Source organism: Crocuta crocuta, unplaced genomic scaffold (assembly GCF_008692635.1).
Source record: "Crocuta crocuta isolate KB4526 unplaced genomic scaffold, BGI_CrCroc_1.0 scaffold317, whole genome shotgun sequence".
Taxonomy (NCBI): domain Eukaryota; kingdom Metazoa; phylum Chordata; class Mammalia; order Carnivora; family Hyaenidae; genus Crocuta; species Crocuta crocuta.
The window spans coordinates 1,500,875-1,524,841 of NW_027530984.1; the positions used below are offsets into that span (position 1 = coordinate 1,500,875).

The following is a 23,967-nucleotide window of genomic DNA, read 5'->3' on the forward strand; positions in this document are numbered from 1 at the left end:
AAGATGACAATGTCTGATTCAAAGGCTGGTATTTGACTTGAAGACTCATTTTCAGATGGATTAACAATTTGTAAACAGTTATTCACTTTCAAAAAGAAAAGCCTTGTGAAGCCTGCCTTCCGTTTGACAAGAGATTATTCCTTCCATGAATCACATTCATGTAGCTTACCTCTAAGCTCCTGCTTCTCAAATTATCAGTAAAAATTACCTACCTTAAACTAATGAAGATTGCTCTAAATGAGAACAAAATCCTGTTGCCAGGCAACAAAGATGGCATCAGGACTTTTTTCTCTCTCACCAGATGGATACTGTCAGCATCCCTAGCTGAACATTGCTGAGAAGCCACTGAATCCCTAAAACTGTTTTTTCCCCAATCACAACTTCTCATGCTAAATAAACTATGTAAAATGTCTTCCCCATGAATGAAAAAGAAGATGAATTTATTTCTCACTATTACATTGAAAAAAAAGCAGCAGACAGTAGTAATCCATTCACATCACTAAAGACTCTGCATTCTACTATTTGAAAGTAGCATACAGTGTATCCTGGACAGCCCCATTCATCGGACAAAAACATTGCCAGTCCAGTGCGGTTCAACCCAGTCCTTTGAGTTCCACAGTGTGGGGACGCCTGGGTGGCTTAGTCAGTTAAGCATCTGACTTTGGCTCAGGTCATGATCTCGCGATTCGCAGGTTTGAGACTTGCGTCGGGCTCTGTGCTGACAGCCAGCTCAGAGCCTGGAGCCTGTTACAGATTCTGTGTCTCCCTCTCTCTCTGACCTTCCCCTGCTCATGCTGTCTCTTTCTCTCAGAAATTATTAAAACATTAAAAAAAATGAGTTCCACAGTGTGTATTTCAAGAGTTTAGTACAATCCATTGTCTTTGAAAATACAGGCCTGTACTTTAATGAAGCCATATCACCTGAATTTGATTGAGTCAGACATTAAGTAAAACCCCAAAGCAAGGAGTAACAGTCTGAAAGTAAACCTAGGAAAGTGGATTTGGTTGTACATATGTATCTCACTCTGAGATCCGCAGTCCCATGAACTTTTGCCAGTAGCTCTTGGCCCCCAAACTACAGAGAATATGTTTTAAATAAAGATAGACTCTTCAAGGTAAGTCACCAAGAAGTGCTTTCCTCACTGTCATGTCAGCCATGTAGAGCCTCTTATCCCTTAGTCTTAGAAAAGCATTTTGGAATAAAATATACAAGATTTTGGATGAGGCACAAGTTAAGTACATTTAAGTTAGAAGAAAGTCATAAATTTTGCACATAGTTGTAAATTTAAAAAAAAAAAAGTCAGAAATATGGGAGCCTGGGCTGAGCAATCAGACTTTGGCTCAGATCATGATCTCACAGTTCATGAGTTCCAGGCCTGCATCAGGCTCTGTGCTGTCAGCATGGAGCCAGCTTCAGATCCTCTGTTCCCTTCTCTTTCTGCTCCTCCCCTGCTCGCACGCTTTCTTTCAAAAAGTAAATAAAATATTTTAAAAAGGCAGAAATAACAAGAGTCATACGCTTCCAATGTTGAATTCCAAAGATGAAGAAAAGTCCCTACTGTAGACTAAATTTAGGACTATAGACTGACAGATTGGAATCTCTCAGCAAAAATATACTAACTTAACAGAATGTCTGAGAAAGCAGGGTAATGAAGGAAGAGGATGACCCAAAACAGCAAGTGGCTTCAACTTTGATACCCCACCTATCAACTCCTCAAATGTTGGCTATTTCACAATTAGTCCACCTAGCAGGAATGAGACAGTACTACATACATTTGAAACTGTACCATTTCCCACAGAGATCTCTGCTTTGGATAATTATTACTAAACTGTAATTACTATTCCATTTTGCACTTTTGGTTTTTGTAAAGAAAATGTATTGCTGTCTTTAAAAAATCCTCAGCTAATGGATCTTGTCCACCATAAACCTAAGGATAGGGACTGAACTGGGTCAACCTAACTAATTTTTGCAGTTAAAACTGTGGTCGAAGTTGTCTGTTCTTAGGAAGTATATCCTACTACACTGTGCAAAAATAAGGATTATTGTGTCAAGTGGCCTTGACACATCTTAATAATGTACTAGGGAGGGTGTGCTTTTGAAATCAATGATTTTGATTTAAGAACTGGCATGACTGAAGTTTGCTGGAGGCTTTGAATCCACTTTAATAAAATCCAAAATTATCAGATTCCTTCTCAAAGGAGGAAGATTTAGTCTATATATAGAACATAGTGACTTCAGAACTAGCAACTGCAACTGAAACTGCAGCAGTTCAATCAAACAGAGAGAGAAATACTGTGATTACTCTGAGACATAAGAACTCAGCAAAGATGGCTCAAGGCAGATAAAGTAAGATCAATAACTTAATTGTCACCAATGTCTCAATCTATTAGATGAGTACTGTTTTCTCACTGAAATCCCTCCTTTGGGTTTCTCAAAGACTATGAAGAATCTTATTCCCTCATTAAAGAGAATGAAAAAAAACAAGTAAACAAACAACAAAATCACCCAGTGCTGCTCAAGTTGGTAGCTATTACATCATTTCAACTAGTGCATCACTACTTGGGTACTTGAAATACTTTCAATGTAAGTTCTGTATCTTCTGATGGGAACCACACAGACAATATTCTGACAGCAGATGGAAAGACTCATGGATCTCTTTCATCTCAACCCTTTACCAAGTTGTTTTTTATTAAAGCCTTTGTGAAACTTGAGTATTCTAACCTCACAGTCATTGTCTTTAATTAACTGACTGATAGCATGTGAAAAAATAGTGTTTCTACCTAAATAATATTAAAAAGTGGCCTGCCAAACAGTTCTGTTACAATCATTTTTAAAATATTTATTTTTGAGAGAGAGACAGCACAGACGAGGGAGAGGCAGAGAGAGAGAGGAAGACCCAGAATCTGAAGTAGGCTCCAGGCTCCAATCTGTAAGCACAGAGCCCAATGCAGGGCTCAAACTCATAAACTACAAGATCATAACTTGAGCTGAAGTCAGACACTTAATGAACTGAGCCACCAGGGAACACCCTGTTACAATATTTTCTAAATATGTCTTACATTAAAAAGGAAGGGGAGGAGAGGGGGGAGAAGAGGGGAGGGAAAGGGGGGAGAGGGGAGAGAAAGGGAAAGGGAGGGGAGGGGGTAGNGGAAGAGAAAGGGAGAGGGGGGACGGGGAAGGAAGGGGAGGGGAGGGAAGGGAATGGAAGGAGAGGGAAGGGGAGGAGAGGGAGAAAACCTCAAAAAAGAATAAGGTCTACTGTGTTTGGTTTTAGTAGTTAGTCTCTGAAATTTAAGGATTTTTTTTCTTTTGTACTTGGCCATTCACTGATAAAGAAAATAATTCCTTTATAGTTGTCTTCAGTCAGGGGTGCCTGGTGGGTCAGTCAGTTAAACCTCCGACTTTGGCACAGGTCATGATCTCACGGTCCATGAGTTCGAGGCCCATGTTGGGCTCTGTGCTGACAGCTCAGAGCCTGGAGCCTGCTTCAGATTCTGTGCCTCCCCCTCTCTCTGCCCCTTAACCACTCGTGCGCTCTCTCACTTGCTCTCTCAAAAATAAATAAACATTAAAAAATAGATATTTATACTTATTTTTAGTCAGAAAAATAACAACAACTTCCCGAAAAGGACACCATGCACTGCACAGACAGTGCTTTCTAAAATTGTGCTTTGTATCTCGTTTCTGGAAAAGCTAAAAATGATTAATAACAGTAGAGTGTTTTATCTGGTGATTGTACACTTGAAGATAATGAAGTTCTGGCTGGTTATTTATTTATTTTTGCCCATGAATTACCATATCTTAATGGGATGACTGTCTATTCTCTTAATCTCTCCTTTTTCTTTTGTTAAATTTTTAAAATGCTTGTTTATTTATTTATTTATTGACAGAGAATGCACTAGCAGTAAGGGCAGAGAGAGAGAGGGAGAGAGAGAGAGAATCCCAAGCAGACTGCAAACACAGAGGTAGACATGGGGCTCAATCTCACAACCATGAGATCATGACCTGAGCTGAAATCAAGAGTTGGATGCTTAACTAACTGAGCCACCCAGGCGCCGTTAATTTCTCCTTTTTAAATTATGATTGTAGTACCTCTGTTTCTCTTTATGTATAAAAGAAAATGAAAGATTCAGTGAATTATGCAGATATTTTCAATCATTATATGGATAGGTTACTGTGAAGATAAAAAATCTGAATGAATGACAGCAATTTGTCTTTTATTCAGATTTATGAATCAAATAGACACAACGCTCCTATCTAAATTTAGCGAGACAAATTTTATTTATGAAAGCATTAAATGTTTACATTAGCACAATCCAAAACAAAGGCTTAATATTTCAACCATGCTGAATAGCAAAAAGTCTTTTATTCAAATGCTCCTGCAAGGAGTTGATTGGTCCTCAAATTTTCCACAGATTAGTTCTCAGTTTAGAATCTTAGATATTATTTAAATCAAACATTAAAGGGGCGCCTGGGTGGCTTAGTCGGTTAAGCGTCCGACTTTCGCTTAGGTCATGATCTCGCGGTTAGTGGGTTCGAGCCCCGCGTCGGGCTCTGTGCTGACTGCCAGCTCAGAGCCTGGAGCCTATTTCAGTCTATGACTCCCTCTCTCTCTGACCCTCCCCCTGCTCACGCTGTCTTTCTCTCTCTCTCCTAGAAATAAATAAAAATCTTTAAAAAAAAAATAAATCAAACATTAAAGAATGTTGATATCAAGGGGCCAAAAGAGAACGTAAGTCACTAGAAATCTGTTGTTGCTAATACAAATTTCACTAACCTAACAAAAACAACACGGTAATGAAATGGATTGACTGCCGAATGCCATCTTATAACTCAAGTACAGGAATTAATCAACTTTTATTCATACATTTTAGTTACTTAACATATTCCTAATTAATTCTAAATCATACATCACAGTTTCTAAGCAGCAATTTGTACACATATACTAATGTAATCAGTGAGCAAATTTATAAATTATACATTGTATGGAAGGCTCATAAAAGTGACAATTATATAATAAATCAATTTCTAAGTCAATAACAAGAGAAAAGATCCTGTAGAAAACCTGAAATATGAAATGAAAAGTATGTCTTTGGCCAAAGCTTAACATGCCTTCAAATGCTATCAGGTTTTCACTGGCATCCCTCTTGTGGACATGTCCCCTCTATTTAATATGTAAATAATAGGAAATTTGTGACTGTGCCAAACACATCGAATTTTCCTTTCTTTTTCCTAAAAGTTAATAATAACCCACAAAGTACTTGCCTTTTTCCCCTGGTGATTTAACATTAATTTGATATCACTTTAAAAAAGGTTAATGGGGGGCGCCTGAGTGGCTCATTCGGTTGAGTGTCTCAACTCTCAGTTTCAGCTCAGATCATGATCTCACAGTCATGGAATTGAGACCCATGTCAGGCTAGATGCCAAGTGTGGAGCCTGCTTAAGAGTCTCTCTCTCCCTCTGCCCCTCTCCCCAACTCACACTCTTTCTCTCTCTCTCAAAAAGCAGCTTCAAACATTAAACTTGAATATCACTTTGCAGTTACTTACCATAGCATACAACTTTGAAAATAATGAATTGATGCCTTCTATGCAAATGAATAAAAATCCTAATGAGATTTTGTTAGTAGCTGACATCTGCATCACCTAGGATGAATTTCATTTATAAAGTACAAAATTCTCTACCTGACTGGCTACCTACCTACTTCTCCACATGTTTGTATTTCTGTACTTTAGTTGGACACAATATCAAATTTCGTAAAATCAGATGGGAGGGGAGAGAATCAGTCATTATTAGTAGAAACCCACTATGTTTTCCACAGTATTGAGCACCAATTCAAACCTGATTAAAGTGATGTCACACTGACATGATGTTGCTATTAATCTTCTCTGAACAATACATTAAAGAAAAAATTGCAAATTCACGTGAAACTCAGTACCCACCAGGGACCTCCTATATTTGTTTGCCAGGTGTCAGTAAGCTTTTTGGTAAGCCTGGATGCACCAACTACATACATCTGCCCAAGCTATTATGTACAAAGATATTAACAAGAAAAAAAAGAATCGTAATTTTATGTATATTAATATGCTGGTTTCCTTCAGTAGGCTTTGGCATAGTCACCTGTAATGGGGGAAAAACAATACTCTTCTGTTGGAAACAACCCCTCATTTTGACCAAGAAAGGAAAATCATCTTAAAGTTCACAAGATATTTTACTCTTCCTGCCTAGGAGAATAACTATTACAATTTTCCTGGTGAATAAGGGGATGCATCAATCCTATAGATACTCTTCCTTGCAGAGGCAACATTCTGCACTTGTTTTTATATATTTCTACATATGGCACTGCTCTTTCTCTGAATTCAGTCTTATTTTTATTTCCTAAATAGTTATGAATCAGAATTTAGATAAAAAATTTCTCCCTTAGCAAATAAAACTAGAGAGATAGAAACTCTTTCTGATTTGCATTTTACTTAAGAAAACTGTATCCCACTCTGATCATTCATTTTATATTTTGTATTACAAAAGCTATGGAAAACATGTTTTTCCAAAGAGCAATAACCAAGAAGATAATGTAAAAAGTATCATTTATCAGAATCAAAGAGTTCTAAAATAGCAAACACTGAACTTCAGTTTTAGTCACGCACTTGATTTTCTAGACTCTATTGGTTTTAAAATCAGACTTAATCTTTGCAAATAAATTTTTTTCTACCTTTTTTCATTCAAATTTGATCCTCTGCCCCAATTGCTCAGAAGATGAAAATTCTGAAAACATTAATCTAAAAGGGTTGATCTAATTTGTTAAACTACATAGAATTCAACTAAAATATGTACCTCCAGAGGCTCCTGGGTGACTCAATCAGTTAAGCGTCTGACTCTTGATTTCACCTCAGGTCATGATCTCACATGGTTTGTGAGTTTGAGCCCCATGGTGAGCTCTGGGCTGACAGCACATAGGCTGCTTGGGATTCTCTCTCTCCTTCTCTCTCTGCCCCTTTCCCACTCATATTCTCCCTTTCTCATAAATAAATAAACAAACAAACAAACAAACAAATGATCTTAAAAAAACCAGAAGCAGCAGAAAGGTGGGTTTTTTAAAAAAATTGTACCAAATTTTATGTTACATCCACTTACTATGACAATTTGTTTCCCAATGATCACTTAGCTGGAGGAAAACAGAATAAATCAAATAAGTAAATAAACAAATTGCATATATAATGATAAATGTTTTGGAGAAAGATACATTTAATTTTATAGAATACAAGAAGGGATCCAGAGAACCACAGAAAATCTTATGAGAGAAACACTGCTTTGAGAAAAATACTCTGGGAACACTGTGCAGGGTATACAGCAAAGCAGAGAGACCAGAGATGAGTGATGAGGGTCATTTAAAACGGGGCAGATGATAATGCAGCTGCCACAGCTCAAAGGCAATGGGAGCGCTGAGGTGATATGAATCTAACAACCACTTCAAAGGAAAATCTGAGGTTTAGTGACTTCTTGGATATAGCCAAAACAAAGAGGAGGAGAAACAAGCAAGATCTTCAATACTTTATACTTAAGGACCAAGAAAATGGTGTCATTGATATCATTTACAGAGACATTTTTAACAAAAGGATAACCAAAGAATTGCTTATTTCTACTGAAGCCAGAACCAATTGAATTTATGCTTGATGGTAATAGTTCAGGGTCTCCTCCAATCCTTGCAGCGTTTTTGAACACTTCTGCAATATTTCTGTACATGTCTAGAAAATGCTCACCAGTTTGCCACCAGTGGTCTAGGACAGGTACCCTGAAGACCTTTTTGGACCATTCCAGGGTCTCCACATCACATCGTTCTCCAGCCACAAACAGTGTTTTGAACCTGAATATAAGAGGAAGCATGAATTCAAATTATTTCTTGAAAATAATTCTAAGTAATTTCATTCTCATTTTTTTAGACAGTCGAGAATCCAACTACATTAATTCCATCAAGGAAAACAGCCATATTATCACTATATCATAGAATGGTAAGAAGGATTATTTGTTTTGACCCAAATGTAACCAAATGGACATCACAACATTGAAGAAAGGTGCTTCCAAAGAATTTACAACTACAGCTTCTCAGTTTTGAGAAGGGCAATTAAATTGATCCTTGTACTGTATCTGTCATAGTCATCTAATGATCAAAGAGGAAAACTTTTTCCTCCTTGACATTATGTCTGCTAATTTTAGCTCCATGTTTGATTGCTGTATTTTACTTAAGTCTATACACAAAAATATACTCTTGAGTATCAGCTAAGGTAACAAATAGGCTCATAAATGTGATGCTCTTGTTCATTTGCGTGAGTTCCTTTGATAAAGATTACTCTGATTTCAAGTACATATTTATCTTATTCCAAGGACATACATAGGAAAAATAGGTTATTTAAAAGTAAATACCATTGTGGCTTTCCTGGTCAGAAAGACTCTTATCAAAAGGAATATAAGGTTATTAAAGCGAGCACCATGCCACAGAATAGACAGGATGAAATAGATAAATGGAATTGAGTTGACACTACTGGTGGTTCCTTAAAATATTGTTTTTCTTTCATTCTCAATGTTTCTATGGTCTTTCTGTCAAAAAAGGAATGTAAGTATGAAGAGTTAATTCATTGTTATCAAAGTAAAAATCAATCAAATAAATATAAACCTGCTTACTCATCCTAAACAATGTAATATTAGCCACAGGAGATTTCTTACAATTCCCTTATCATCTCACGAAGATTCATGGAGATGCAGATATTCCCACCTCTATGCTTCAACAATATACATTTCTCCTCTCGGGTATAAGCATACATATACTTATTTGTTTCTTGTCTATTTCCCACAGTGGACCTGATCTCCTTAAGAGCATTCATCTTCATGATGTCAATATCAATTAAAAACTACCTGGGACTTTTAGGTACATAAACATTTCTAGAAGCTCAGGAAAATGAAGTAGAGAGGTGGGGTATAGGTAAAACTTTTGTCAGCTTGACTCATTCTCCTAAGTAAAAGAGGAAGCATGTTGTTTTGTTAGAGTGTGAAAAGAGACAATGGAAAAGTGACTTGAGAGAAAGTTTCTGGCTATTTTAGGAAATTTTTAATGAATAACATAAAAGCAAAAGAACTTAAGAGCAGCCACTTGGCTTTCTTTCACTGATTCAATTAGTAGGTCTAGGAGGCCAAGTAGAGATAACACAAACTGAGTGCAGTACAAAAATAACGGATGGCAAATCATGCCAAAATTGCTGTCTGGCGAATCTAGAGTATGTTTGACAAATAGGGAAGCAAAGTAGGAATAACCGTGATGGAAAAAAGTATCAGGAAAAAATAATGTAAAGACAGAGAAACATAATTTCAACTTTCAGATCAGAAAAGAACCCATTACTAGTCTTTGTTAAGAAACCATTTAAATAATGTGGATCAATCATTTTGGTGAGTCACCTCTCAAATTATGCAAGGCTGCTAGGTAATAATTTAAATCTTTAAGAGCACTCAAGGGAAACAGAGAAAAAGGATGAAAATAAGAAAGCAAAAAGGGAGAATAATAAGAGACAGAGACTAGAAAAAAATGATTTTTTTACTATATATATATGTTTGCAACTTGAGATAAACATATATATATAAATGTATAAATTAAATGTATATTCATTTATAATTTGCTTAAGATTAAAATGTGGATATCAAATATGACCTCATTTGGCAAAACTGATAAAGCACAATAAAACACATATTTAAACATAAAATTACTAAAACTAGGCTAAAATATAAAAAAGATTAGTGTGTAGTTTTAAAGTATAAAATGAAGTCAACACATTTGTGATTTTAGATGCCATGTACACACAAGACAAAACTTTAAATATAAAGGCCATATTGTTGATAATCCTATTACTGAGAAATGTGAATTTACTTTAATTACATTTTCTTTAAACAGATTCCTAATATTAAAATTTTTTTAAATATTTATTTATTTTTGAGAGACAGAGCATGAGCAGGAGAGGGGCAGAGAAAGAGAAAGACACAGAATCGGAAGCAGGCTCCAGGCTCTGGGCTGTCAGCACAGACCCCAATGCGGGGTTTGAACCCATGAACCGTGAGATCATGACCTGAGCCAAAGTCGGATGCTCAACCCACTAAGCCACTCAGGTGCCCCAGATTCCTAATATTTTAGAAAAATTTTGTGATTATGAGCATTATGCACATGGATAATTTGTATTAAAATTTATAAATGTTATGTTTGGTGATTCTAACAGTGTAGGCAAAGAACATAAAAAGGAAGAGTGTTAACAGATATCAGAGGTCATATTTCCATCATCTGTCAAGTCTCAGCTTACTCAAAAGAGCTCTAGATGGGTCAAATGGTCATGTGTTTAGTTTATACATGTAACTGCAGATCTAGAATTACATATATTTTTGAAAACATGGTGTAAAATATTGTCAATTAAAATTATTAACACATAATACAAAATAATTTTTGGCTAACCAAAGGTCAACCAACATCTTGATATTACCACCATTTTTGCAAGTTTTTTTAATTATTAAGTTTTTGGCTTTTTCCCCCAGTCAAGTAAATTACAATTAATCTAATTAATTGGTTATAATGATAAACTATTAACTAGTATTGAGTTTTCATCTGATGACAAATTTCCGTATTACATATTTTACAACTTAGTATTTATTATTGCAGTTTTGTGGTACAATTCTATCACTTATTTTTCTTAGAATTTAACTACATTTTTATCATTATGGTAGCAATCTTCATGCTGGCACTAATAAGCAATATAGAAAGATGATATTCCATAATGGGTAGTAAAAGTGCTATCTGGCTTTTCTGCATGTCAGACAATCTCTTCAATTTCCATTAAAATCATTTATTATTTACTAAAACAGAGGAAAAATTGTGAGATGATTGGTGATCTACAAAAATGTCAAAGTACTATATATAATTCCTTTCCCTTAATACGCTAAAAACTATCTACTTTTTTATTACAAATTCCTCAAACTGCCCCCAAAGCTATAACTTTTGTCAATTACAGACTCCCAATTGTATAACATTATTGAACATTAACATACTGTATACAGTGATTTAGGAATAGAAGATGACTAATAAGAAATTAATTCTTATAATAAATACTTAATAAAATATTACTAACTCCTGGGGCACCTGGGTGGCTCAGTCAGTTAAGCATCTGACTTTTGATTTTGGCTCAGGTCATGATCTCAGCGTTGTGGGATCGAGCCCCGCAGCAGGACCCATGCTGGGCTTTTTGCTGATAGCATGGAGCTTGCTTAGGATTTCTTCTCTCTCTGCCCCTCTGTCTCTCATTCTCTCTCTCTCTTAAAAAATAAATAAACTTAAAAAACTTATTTAATATATATATGTTATTGATGTCCAATTCCTCATAGTAAATAAAACCATTAAATGTGACGATATTTTTATAACCAAGATGATTACTGAAAGAAAAAAATGAGCATAAATCTATAAATTATAAAGATAAATTTTAAAATAATTTAAAGAGAAACTTATGCCTAAGGGCATAAATAGTCTTATTTTTTAAAGGACATTTCATGGCTTGTAATAAGAAAAAATAGTAACATCACTTAACAGTTATATTTCTCATTACTGACTTGGCCATTATTTTATTGATAATATGAAAAATAAATACATCAAAATGAAAAAAATAAACAATTTTTCCATAAAAATACATTTTATAAAGATTAACATTAGTCATTTATATAGTAATTTGGATTCTCTGGAATCCAAATTTACCTAAGTTAATTACATGGGTCTTATATCTATACCATAAACTACACTGTATAATATGGTAGCTTCAAGCTACATGTGGCTATTTAAATTTTAAATTAGTTAAAATTAAAAAAATAAAATTTCAATGTCATGGTATGATTATCCCCTTGTCACGAGTTCAACAGTCACATGCAGCTAGTATCTACCATATTGCAGAGCCCAATTTTATTGGATACTGCTGCCCTAGATTTTGATAGACTAATAAATATATGGGTAATATTCTGATGATAGCAACACAGGGAAAAATGAATTTATGTCCAAGCACATACTACCAAAACCTTAAACAAAATTATAATACACAATACTAGAGTAGGAAAAAAAAAACCAGTAAGGGGGGGGGATTAATGGGAATGGAGCCTGTATACTTTTCCTCATCTTATATAAAATGGAGTATAATTCAAGACTCAAACAAAGCTGAAAATTAAGCCAAGAGAAACAGAAAAGCAATAATACTGTCAAATTAATTTTAGTCCAAAAATAAAAAGGAAGCTGCATAAAAATGGATAAAAAGCTAAAGATAAATTCTGATGAAGAATTTTCAGGTAATAAATTAGGAGCAGGAAGAAAACTGAAGTGAATATTTCTTTCAAGCTCTATAAACTACCAAACAAGTGGAAATTACACTTCACTTGTGCCAAAAGAAGTTAAATAAAAATAGATCATTTCAGCACTGCCTCATCAACTTCTAGCCCAAAGAACATCATTACTTTTGCCACCAGTGTCCCTGAGGTTATCTCCATTTTTTCTTCATTCTATATTCCTCCACCTGTTCCTCACTAGAATTCAGTTTCAAGTGTTAAAGACACTAGTGTTAGTATTACACATGCATTTGTCACTCTGTCAAGGACCTACTAGCATTTTGTCCATCAGTCTCTCTCTCTCAAGCACAACTTGAAAAGCTAAACAGAATGTAAAATAGAAACATCTGTTTCAGGTATCAGAGAACGACAAGAACAATCAGCCCTAGAAGCATTAAGAGCCCAAGGAAAAAAGTGTATAGAAATGTCTTATATTGACTTGCCGTTCTTCCCCCTTTGGGATATCTGCCCAAGCAACTAGTGGTTGAGAACCTGAGAAACTGAACAAGAACTGTGTCTGAGAGGCTTAGAAAATGAACAGCAATTCTTGCCACCACAGTTTCTTGGGGGGTGGGGGACAAAAACCTTGGAACTCAAGACACAACAATGGAAAGAAGGAGTGGAGGGTTGTAAAACATTCAAGTTTTCAGTTGGAATGCCTGGAAGATTTACGTTCTAACAATAGAGATAAACTGGAAGTCCAGCTGCAAATCAGCTACATCCCTAACTGGATCAAAGTGATCTTCCCTTATGTTAACAGCCTGTCAAAATAAGAATTATTTGTAGGACCTTAACAACTCCAGAGTGTCAAAGCAGCTATATAATTTTTAACATAAAATAGTCTATTAAGATAGAAGGCCATGTGACCGACATGCAAAAGAAAACAGAGTCATCAAGAAAAAAAGTCACAGAGAAGATTCACAGATAGTCTTGGTATTAAGCAGACTTCACAATAACTCTCATGAAATATTTCTATTAATTACCAAAGAACTGGAAATTATAATAAAGAATCAAATAAATGTCCCTGAACTAAAAATACAAAAGTACAAACTTAGAAAAGTTTAGATCTAAAGAAAGTTTAGATGCAACTGAAAAGAAGATTGAAAACCCACAATGTAAGTTGAGAGAAAATAACCAAACAGCAACTGAAAAGAATAAAGGAGAAAAAAAAAAACAGAGTCTATGAGATATGGGTAATATGGTAAAATGTTCTAACATATGTCATCAAAGTATCAATGCCTAAGAAAGGAAAATAGATAGAAGCAATATTTGAAGAGATAATGGATAAAAAGAGTTTCTAAAAATAATGAAATCTATCAAGTTACGACTTTAAGAAGCAATTTGAATGAAATGAAATTGAATCCATAATTTATGGCAGAATAGTGAAATAGATAAAGAAGATCAAGAGTACACTTATCATGATGAGCACTGAGAAATGTATAGAATTGTTGAATCATTCTATTGTACACCTGAAGCTAATATAATCCTATATGTTAATTATGCAATTCAAAAAGTAAAATTTCTTAAAATAAGTCTAAAAAAGATGTCTTCATGCAGTAAACAAAAGAGCATTAAAGAGATAAAGATCTTGATGAATTAAGAGATATACTATGATTATGAATTGGAAGTCTCAATACTAACATGCCAGTTTTTAACATATAAATTTATAAATTCAAAATAATCTCAAACAAAATTCTAGGAGTTCTATCTGTGTGTGTGTGTGTGTGTGTGTGTGTGTGTGTAAATTGATAGGCTGATACTAAAATCTGTATGGAAATGCAATGGGTCAAATTAAAGAGCAAAGAACAAATTGATATACTGCTATTACTACTACTACTAGATATCAAGACCTGTTATTAATCTATAATGACAAAGACAATGTGAGAATAGCACAAATATAGGCAAATAGGTGAATCAATGAAACAGTTTGAAAGGAGAAACAAAAAGGATTTATGGACACTCCTATGACAAAAGTGGTATGCAGAGCCCTGGGAAAACATGGCTGTTTAAATAAATGGAACATGGCTACACATAAGGGAAAAAAATGAAACTTGACCCCTTACTTCATGCCATACACAAAAATCAAACCAAGTAGATTATGTGAAAAGTAAAAAAAATAAAGCTTCTAGAAAATGATATAGAAGAGGGGTACCTGTGCGGCTATCATTTAAGCATCTAACTCTTGATTTCAGCTCAGGTCAAGATCTCACTTTCGTGAGATGGAACCTTCCCCCTCACCCCCACCACCGCTGGGCTTGGAGCCTGCTTAAGATTTTCTCTCTCCCTCTCTACTCGTCCCCCATTTGAGCTCACTCTCTCTCTCTCTCTCTCTCTAAATTATAAATAAATAAATAAATAAGCAAGTAAGTAAGTAACATAAGAATAACTTCTGACCTCTGAATAGGTAAAATGTCGTAAATAGGATTTTAAAAAGTACTAACCGTAGAGAAAAAACACTGATGAAAAAGCACATCTCTTCATCAAAAGTCACCACTAGGATAGAGAAATTCAAATCACAAGGTAAAAATTATTTGTAATACATACAGTCAATAAAAAACCTGAATCAAAAAGTATGTCCCACTTTTTGGGACATTGAAAATGTGCCAAAGATTTGGATAAACATTTCACAAAAGAGAATCTTCAAATGGTGGATGAAATATGAAAAAGGAATAACCCTTAAAATACAAAAATAAGAGATGTAATATTTTCTATGTTGTATAAATTATTAAAAGTTTACTTCTTGGGGCGCCTGAGTGGCTCAGTCACTTGAGTGTCCAACTCTTGATTTCAGGTCATAACTTGATCCCAGTGTCATTGGATGGACCCCTGTATTGGGCTTTGCACTGTGCATGGAGAATGCTTAAGGTTCTCTCTCTTTCTGTCTCTCTGTCCTTCTTCCCTGCTCACACACTCTCTCTCTCAAATTATAAACAAACAAATAAATGATAAATTTTACTTCTTTACGTAATAGGTTTAAATTATTAATTTTTTTGATTTGACTACCATGATGATAAATGGCAACTAAGTTATTAAAAACATTCAATAATGAAAGATGGATATTTGGATCACTCATCTGCAATCCACCACAAACCTCAAGACAGCCAACATATGGTCATGGTCATTCTGAGATTCAGAAGACCACAAATCTGGAGCAGTGAGTCAGATGTAAGATATCTCTGAAAGCTTTTGAAAAGGAAGGATGGATAACTTTCTGAAGAAATTTCTTTTCTGTATGCAGCTTTTCGTATTTGTTTAAATTTTAATCGTGATTGTCACTGAAGTAGGAAAGATTTGTTTAGGCATTGACAGCTGTGTTACACCAAATGAAGAGAGCTGCAAGCCGTGTACACATACCCTCACCCACCTCTCCTACTCGTGAATACATATCTATAGTATGACATCCTTGATTTACCAAAGTGGCTCACAGATTTAATGTCAAATGAGCATATAAAGAAAATGGAAAGAATTTTTCATTATGAGATTTTTATCTTCCTTGAGAAACAGGACAAGAGTAGATGATAATACAGTGGACTTATTATCTACATACTGATAATTCTCAGTTTTATCATTCTGCCATATTAATTCACTTAGAAAATAAAATATTATTGATTTTATTGAATTCTCCCCAAACCCTACTTAACTCTCATTTCTCTTCACCACCCACTAGCCATCCAGTGTCACTAACCAGCATTACTCAGCATTAATTCTTTTTGCCTATTGTGTATCCATAAACAAGATAATACAGTTTTTCATAATTTTTAAAATTTCTCTTGCAATATGAAAGAGAAAAATAATCAGTTTTCACCTGCTTTTTAAACTCAGCGTTGCGCTTCTGAGATAAACTAGCATTTATCCATGCTAATACTGGAAGTTCTGGTTGATTTCCACTTTTGAATATTCCATTGAATTAATACACCACAGCACATTATATATTTTCTATTATGTTTTTACTATACATGTACTTGCTTATATTTGTTTTGTTTTGAAACAAACCTGTTAGGAACCTTCAAGTACATAGTTTGCCGTTCACATTTGTGAGAGTTTCTCATTCTCATCCCTCCATATTAATAAAGCTTGATCATGGAGCATCTATTACTAGATATTTCCACTTTACACTCTCCATAGTAGTGTAAAAACTGCTGCTTTATATCCTTGCAAGCAAGTATCTCTCTCTCAAATTATAAACAAACAAATAAATGATAAATTTTACTTCTTTACATAATAGGTTTAAATTATTTACTTTTCTGATTTGACTTTCACTTTGTTCTATGTGATGGGAATAAAATGCCATTTCTCTGCTTCTTAGTGAGATTAAAGATCTTTAAATGTTTTGGACTACTTCTGTCTCTCCATGAGCTGACTGTCCATATCCTTTGCCCATTTGTCTATTGGTTTGTGTGTTTTCTTATTGATTTGTAGGAGGTCTTTATATCTTCTGTACACTAATTGCTTAATGGTTATATATGTTGCAAATATCTTCTCTGAGTGAATCATTCATCACTTAACTTTGTTTATTCCTTTAGTGGGTGATTATTCATTTTAATGTAGTAAATTTCATCAATATTTTCCTTAATGATTTGTGGTTTACACTTTAAAAGGTCATTCCCTACTAAAAATACATATTTTTCCATTTTCTTCTGAAAGTATTAAATCTTTGTTTTACAATTTTAGAGCTTTGAATCCAGCTGAATTGTATTTTTGTGTATAGTATATGGTAGGGAACTCATTTTTTTTCTATATATACAGCCAGTTGTTTCAGCACCAATTTATCTAAGGATCTATCCTTTTTCCACTCATTTGTTAAACCACTTCCTCTATAAATCAGGTTTCCATAGCAATGTAATCCTTTATTCAATTTTATTAGTCTTGTTTGTTGATCCCTGCTTCTATACTCCTATCTTAAGTAGAAGAAAGAGAGGTTCTTTATTGTTATTTTTATCTCTTGCTCCCTCTCCTATGTTTACTTTCTCTGTCCAATAGGTTTGTGGGCAATGTAGCTATCCCCCAGTGATGCAATGTCACAATGATGGTCCAGAATTATTAATACACGGTGATACTCAGGATATCATAGATCCGATTCTAGGACAGCAGGCGGGCAGTTTAATTCAGTCTCCAGTTGCTGGGCTGTTCTCTGTTTCACTGAGACCTCTATACCAAACCTGGCTATAAGTCCCAGTCCCAGAGCACAACCTCTAACCATTATTAATTTCCTTTCATGCATAAAAAGTGACACCGCATTGCAAATTCAAGCACCGACCTGGTGCTGTGGAGCTGCCTCCACAATCAAAGCTGCAGAATACGAAGTCTGTACTATGTTGTCAATGCCGGCTCGTACACTTAGCAAGCCTCTGGCTTCAGCCATGCTTACTACTTTGCACATCGATTCCATTTCCAATCCACAGATATGTTTACTTTATTTTTGAGCTCTTCGCTGATGTTCTGCTTTTTCTTTTTTGTTTTATCTCTCATTACAATGCAATTGGGAAAAAAAGGGCTGCGTCGAAACATGAGGTACTGTGATACCTTGAATGGAAGTACCAGAACTGAATTTTTTCTAAGATTGAACTAGAAGATTGTGGGAAAATAAGTCAACAATAAGGTTTGATGAAAAAGAGCACTAAATTAGAAAGCAGAAAATAATAATAGCTACGACAGTCTACATTAAGAACTAATCCAAGTGCTTTGCATGGATTATATACCTTTTATTTTATGACATTCTTATACTATTGCTATATTTATATTCCGGAAGGAGGAGGAGGAGGGGGTGGAGAAGGGAGGCAGGAGAGAGGAAGAGAGGGAAGGAGGGCAAAAAGAAAGAAATCAACAACAAAAAGAACAGAGAGGCTATGTAACTTTCTTGAGGTCACACAACCAGTAAATGGTCGACTTAAACTCAGTTGAATCTAACTCCAGAATGAGAATCTTAACTATATGACACTGCACTGACTTGTCACAGCTTTGCTGAAGGGTAGCTTTGTAATTCTGGGAATATTATTTCACCTCTTTGTGTCAAAATTTTCTCAATTGTGAAATGAGATAATTATACTAGATGACTTCTATGACATCTAATCTGTTTTTCTAACTTTTAATCCTCTATATGATAAAATGAATTTATAGTTCTGCTTAGTACCCTGTTTCAGAACGCCTTTTGAAATTTGCTTTGGGAGTGAAAATATCTGGCAGATCTCCAAATTTATTTTATTTTATTTATTTATTTTTAAAATATTTATTTATTTATCTATTTATCTATCTATCTATTTATTTATTTATTTAGCTCAAGCAGGGCCAGGGGGAGCAGGAGAGCATGTGCACATGCATGTGAGAGAGAGAAAGAGAACGAGAGAGAGAGAGAATCCCAAGCAGACTACATCGAGCCTTATATGGGGCTTGATGCCACAAACTGTGAGATCATGACCTGAGCTGATATCAAACATACACTCAACCAATGGAGCCATCCAGTCAGGCACCTCTCCACATTTACTTTTTTTTTTTTAAAAATGTTCATTTATTTTTGAGAGAGAGAGTGTGTGTGAGCAGGGAGGGGCAGAGAGAAGGGCATGGAGGATCCAAAATAAGCTCTGTGCTGACCGCAGACAACCCGGTGCAGGGCTCAAACTCACAAATCTCGATATAATGACCTGAGCTGAAGTTGGAAGCTTAACCAATTGAGCCACCTAGGCACCCTCCAAATTTACTTTAAAACAATCTTTAATGAGACATGTAACACATTTAAAAAATATAATTTCATCACTTGAAATGTCCTGTAAGAGAAGAGAGAGGCAAGTTCTGCAGATATCCGAGTCTGCAGTTATAACACCTAGTAAGTGTCAATTCAGTAAGTTAAGTATGAAAAGTCTTGAACATAAATAAAAAAAAATTAAAAATACAGTTGTGTGAAAAGACTTGAGTTCTGGTCTTTATTCGGTCTCTAACGCAAAATTAACTGTTTTGGACTTTGGTTTCCCTGTTTTTTTAAATCAGAGAGTTGGATTTCTGAGATCCCTTCTGTTTCTACCAGTTTCTTACTTCACAAGTGAGAATCTATTAAAGTTCAGTGAAGGTGTTATCTGAATTGACTCGGGGCACCTGGGTAGCTCTGTCAGTGAGGCGTCCAACTTTGGCTCAGGTCATGATCTTGCAGTTCAAGAGTTCAAGCCCCATGTTGTGTTCCATGCTGACAGCTCAGAGCCTGGAGCTTGCTTCAGATTCTGTGTCTCCCTCTCTCTCTGCCCCTCCTCTGCTCTTGTGCTCTCCTTCTCTCTCTCTTTCAAAAGTAAACATTAAAAAAAGAAAGAATGCAGGCCCTTGTTAGATAATCTGAGTTAGTTTTTTACTAAAGGGTTTCTTAAACTTTCTGGTCCTGACAGTACTCATTTGTAAACTGAGGGTAATTACAATTCTTACTTATTGTGGCGACTGAATGGGACAAACTTAAACTGCTTATACCTGGCACATAGCTGGTAATCAGTAAATGTTTGCATTTATTAATAGTAGTAATTTGAATAACTGAGAGTGTTTTCACAGTCTGCATCATTAAGTATCTATTAAAAACATAAGTGCACACCAACCAGCCTGAATAACTTAGGTGCCTAAAGACAGACAGAAGGGCATCATCGGGGGGACTTGGTGCAATTTCTCTTACACTAAGATCTCATACACCATATTAGCATTAGTTTATAAAANGAATCTTCTGGCTCTTTCCATAGAGGTAACGCTGAGCCAAAAAAATGTATAACGTTCAGTTATTCATTCTGATGGCAGTTTTTAATGTAATTTGCCCCGTGCATCCCAAGTTCACCTTGTCAGAGAGTACTGCTTCCCCAAGGCTGCCCCAGGGTCCTGTTGACGGATGGCTCTAATTGCAGTCGGCGCTGTAAACAAGGCAGCTACTCCATGCTCCGCGAGCACACGGAAATAAGCGCCAGCATCTGGTGTTCCCACAGGCTTTCCCTGCGATGAGATTCATTTAAAATGTCACCGGGTAAAATGTCTCCTACTTCATTGACAGTTCAATGCTTATACATTTAACAGAGCAATATTAATAAAATGGGGTTCTCGACAGATCTGAGCTTTAAAATACCCCCATGTTCTATCATAAATTAAAAAAAAAAAAACAAAAAAACACAAATGCCCAGGCTTCAGAGAGACCATTTGCTCCATTACATCATCCTAAAAGCTTTTCAAATCGCATTTTTTCCTTTCTTAAGTTTTGAAAGATAAAGGACAGGAAGTATATATCACATTCAAATGAAAAGCATAAAACAGCCTTCTGTTTTCCAAAAAAATGAAAGACTTAGTTTTGTGTGGTAGGACTAAATGAGAAATATGATTGCTATGAATTTCTAACTTTGATAATTTTTTTCATAATCACTTCTAAAAGTGACAATAACAATGCTCAAAATATTTGAGAAGAGAGAAAAATATGGAATCACAGTAATTTCTGAATAATAACCTTTTCAGTTAAATGCCTCACTCCAAGAAAAGCAACTTCTATGACTTAAAAAAATTTCAGTGAGATATCTCCAATGTATGTTTTCCATAGCTTCAAAATGACATTTAACATATTCAGTGGAAAAATCTGTGAATAAAAATCTAACAATTTTTACAGAATATGTAATCAAAAGGACACAAAGCATTTTTAAATTGCCGTTTCTGCAAAGTGAAAAATGAGCATAGCATAAATGAATCAATGATTCTGCAAAAATTCTAAGTATTACATAAAATCTATGTTGGCCCAGCCATATCCCCTCATTCATCAATCCATTCTCATCACTGCTACTTTTTTCCTTTGATTCTAAGGCAAAGTGCTGGGATGTTAATATATGTTATATGAAAAAAATATATATTATATGTCTGTAATATATATTTCACAATCAAATCATTTGGGAAGGGGTTGGGATAAAGAAGACAACAGGTTTCTTACTTTGGACCATTTCTTGAAGACTTAAAAGTGTTAAAGAAAATCAAGAATTCCCAAAAGAGTTACTATATGTAATATTTCTTAAACTTCTCTGTCCACATCCCTATCTGAACATCTCATAGATGTTATATTCTGGAGAACACACTTGGAAAACACTGATAAGGTAAAAAGAGGAAAGAAGTTGCTAGTAGCAAACTAAGAGATCTCCCTGAACACAGAATAATAAATGAGTGGATGATAATAAGAGGGCAATCACAGCTGTCTAGTAATTTAGAGTCACTATCTACTTCTGACTGGATCTTTGATAGAGCGTTATTTAGTTTGTACTTTCTTCTTTTTAATGATTACCCTTCATATTCTTTAATATAATTATATTTTCTTTTTAAGAAATATAACCCCTTTTTTATATTCCGTTGCTTTTTCTCTTGCTCTTTTAATACCAAAGACAGTATTTATTGCAACTAGAAATCATTTTTATTTTCACAACTATCCCAAAACATTTCATTTCAATTTATTCCATTACCAACTCATATAGGTCACCATGTTGATACAGTGTAAAAAGTGTATACTGTATATAATATATAAGTATATACTGTATAATGTATATAGTATGAAAAGCTGCCAGATACAATTTGGAAACTCCTGTACATACTTGATTCACAAATTTTGAGGCCTTGAGCATATCAGTCTAAAATGAATCAGCAACTTTTATTCTTTTGAAGCAAGTGAGGTAAACATTTGACTCTTACTTTTTTGATCTGTCCTAGGCACTGATCAGTCCCTGGTGTACTAGACTGTGACTTTGGAAGCCTGGTCTCACCCACATAAAAATGATTTATTAACCGACCATATACAATTGACTCTCCCTGTTGATGTTGCCATTTTCTTGCCCACTAAATAAGAATAAATCATTTTTCCAATATTTCCTTGATAAGCTGAAAGCACTGAGATAATATTTTAAAGTAGTTTGACTTCTACTGAAGAAAGATATTTTCTACACATTCAATGCAATTCCAATAAAAATTGCACCAGCATACTTCTCAAAGTTANTTTTGTAGCCAATTGGAGTTGAACTCCATTACAATTCTAGTGTCATGGGACAAAGACAATATACTCACAAAAGGGTGATATTAGTGTCATATTAGTGTCATAATATTAGTGATATTAGTGTCATAACAAAATACTATACCATAATGACTTTGATCTATTTTATGCCTTCAATTAATTATGTCTAGCGATAATGACAGCTTAAATATTTGAAGTATTACTTAAAAAATGTACCACATTTTTATAAATAATACAATAATTCCTGTTGCAATTCTGACCTGTACCAAATAAATTTCCATCAATATTCTATTTATTGAGCACAAAAATCATGACAACATAGCATTACTATAAAACACTATAAAATCTCATTATATTCCTTTGTAAATTAGTTAAGCTCAGAAAGCTTCAGAGGTTTGCATTTATTTTCTATTCCCACAGGATCATCCATTGCTATGATATGTTTTACTATTTTAGAATGAAGTGACTCAATAGCTTAGTGGTTTTACTGAACACTCTTCTACCCTGCCCTTCTGCACATACACACGTTTCTGTAAATACACACACCTGTATGCACACACAGGCAATATAATCTCTTTATAGTACTTTTTAAAAAAATAACCAATAACATATTAACCACTGTGAGTTACCAAGAGAAAAGGACTCTGATTCCAGAACTGGCATATTCAGCGAGAAGCAACAGCCCAAATAATTGAAAAGTAGGAAGATTCTAAAATTTTGCGGATTTTTAACAAACAACATACACCAAAAACAGTAATGCAGCTAAAAGGTAGCAATAACTTTAAAACTCTTCAAAATTCATATCCATTGATGTAATTTACCATTTGCTTTTATTCCCTTCCCTCAAACTAAGGGGTAAAGTCTCATTGCTGCCCAGAACACGAAAGCAGAATGCAATCCCTACAACGGTGAAAGCAGATTCTAAGCTTTCAGCTATTTTATCATGAATTTTTAACATCAGAGATTTATAAAACATTAATTGCTAATATTTACAATGTGGTTAGTGACAGTACAAAGCATAGAATCCAAGACAGAAAAATACCTTAAGATTAAGTTGTATGTATGTACAAATTTCTACAACCTGTTATTCATTGTGTTAGTTTTAAGAAACTGTACATGGTAAACCCTGAGTCAGAAAACCAGGTAATGTCTCAACTTTTCATATAATCCCTACTGAGGTTAAGTTTCAGTACAAGAAAGTAGTAAAAGACAGCAGCTTAACAAAACAAAGATAAGCTTAAAATCTAGAGCTAGATCTTTGAGCAAAATAATATTTGTTTTACTAATCCTATGATTTTGGTTTATCCAAGGCTTGGTGTCAAGGCTACTTGCAGTTTCTCAGACTTTGACATACGAATGTTTGAGTCAACTGTAGTTTTTGACTCTTTTGGTGGCTGAATTAGAAATACACCTGGTCCCTTTTTGAACACCACTTCTGAGAATCTCACCGAAGGCATGTTTGTACTGCGGTTCTGAGGTGAAGACAGCGACATCCCTCATAAGAGAGTCTGAATTTAATTTCAGCAGACAGGTGCAGCAGTGTTGGATTGTTTATTTTGGAAGCGTGATGAAACTGGCAATAGCATGTGCTGAATTC

General features: G+C 34.8%; 1 protein-coding gene across 3 annotated transcripts in view; it reads right to left on the minus strand.

Annotated features, from left to right (window-relative positions):
• The window catches only part of ACSS3 (acyl-CoA synthetase short chain family member 3), a 157,593-nt gene that overhangs the window by 47,969 nt on the left and 85,657 nt on the right, over positions 1 to 23,967 (minus strand). For all 3 annotated transcript variants that reach the window (XM_077770202.1, XM_077770201.1, XM_077770203.1), the window contains exons 8-9: positions 20,184 to 20,335; positions 7,759 to 7,862 (exon numbers count right to left, since the gene is read on the minus strand). In XM_077770202.1, the coding sequence (XP_077626328.1) occupies positions 7,759 to 7,862; positions 20,184 to 20,335 (256 nt within the window). The remainder of the gene's footprint in view (positions 1 to 7,758; positions 7,863 to 20,183; positions 20,336 to 23,967) is intronic.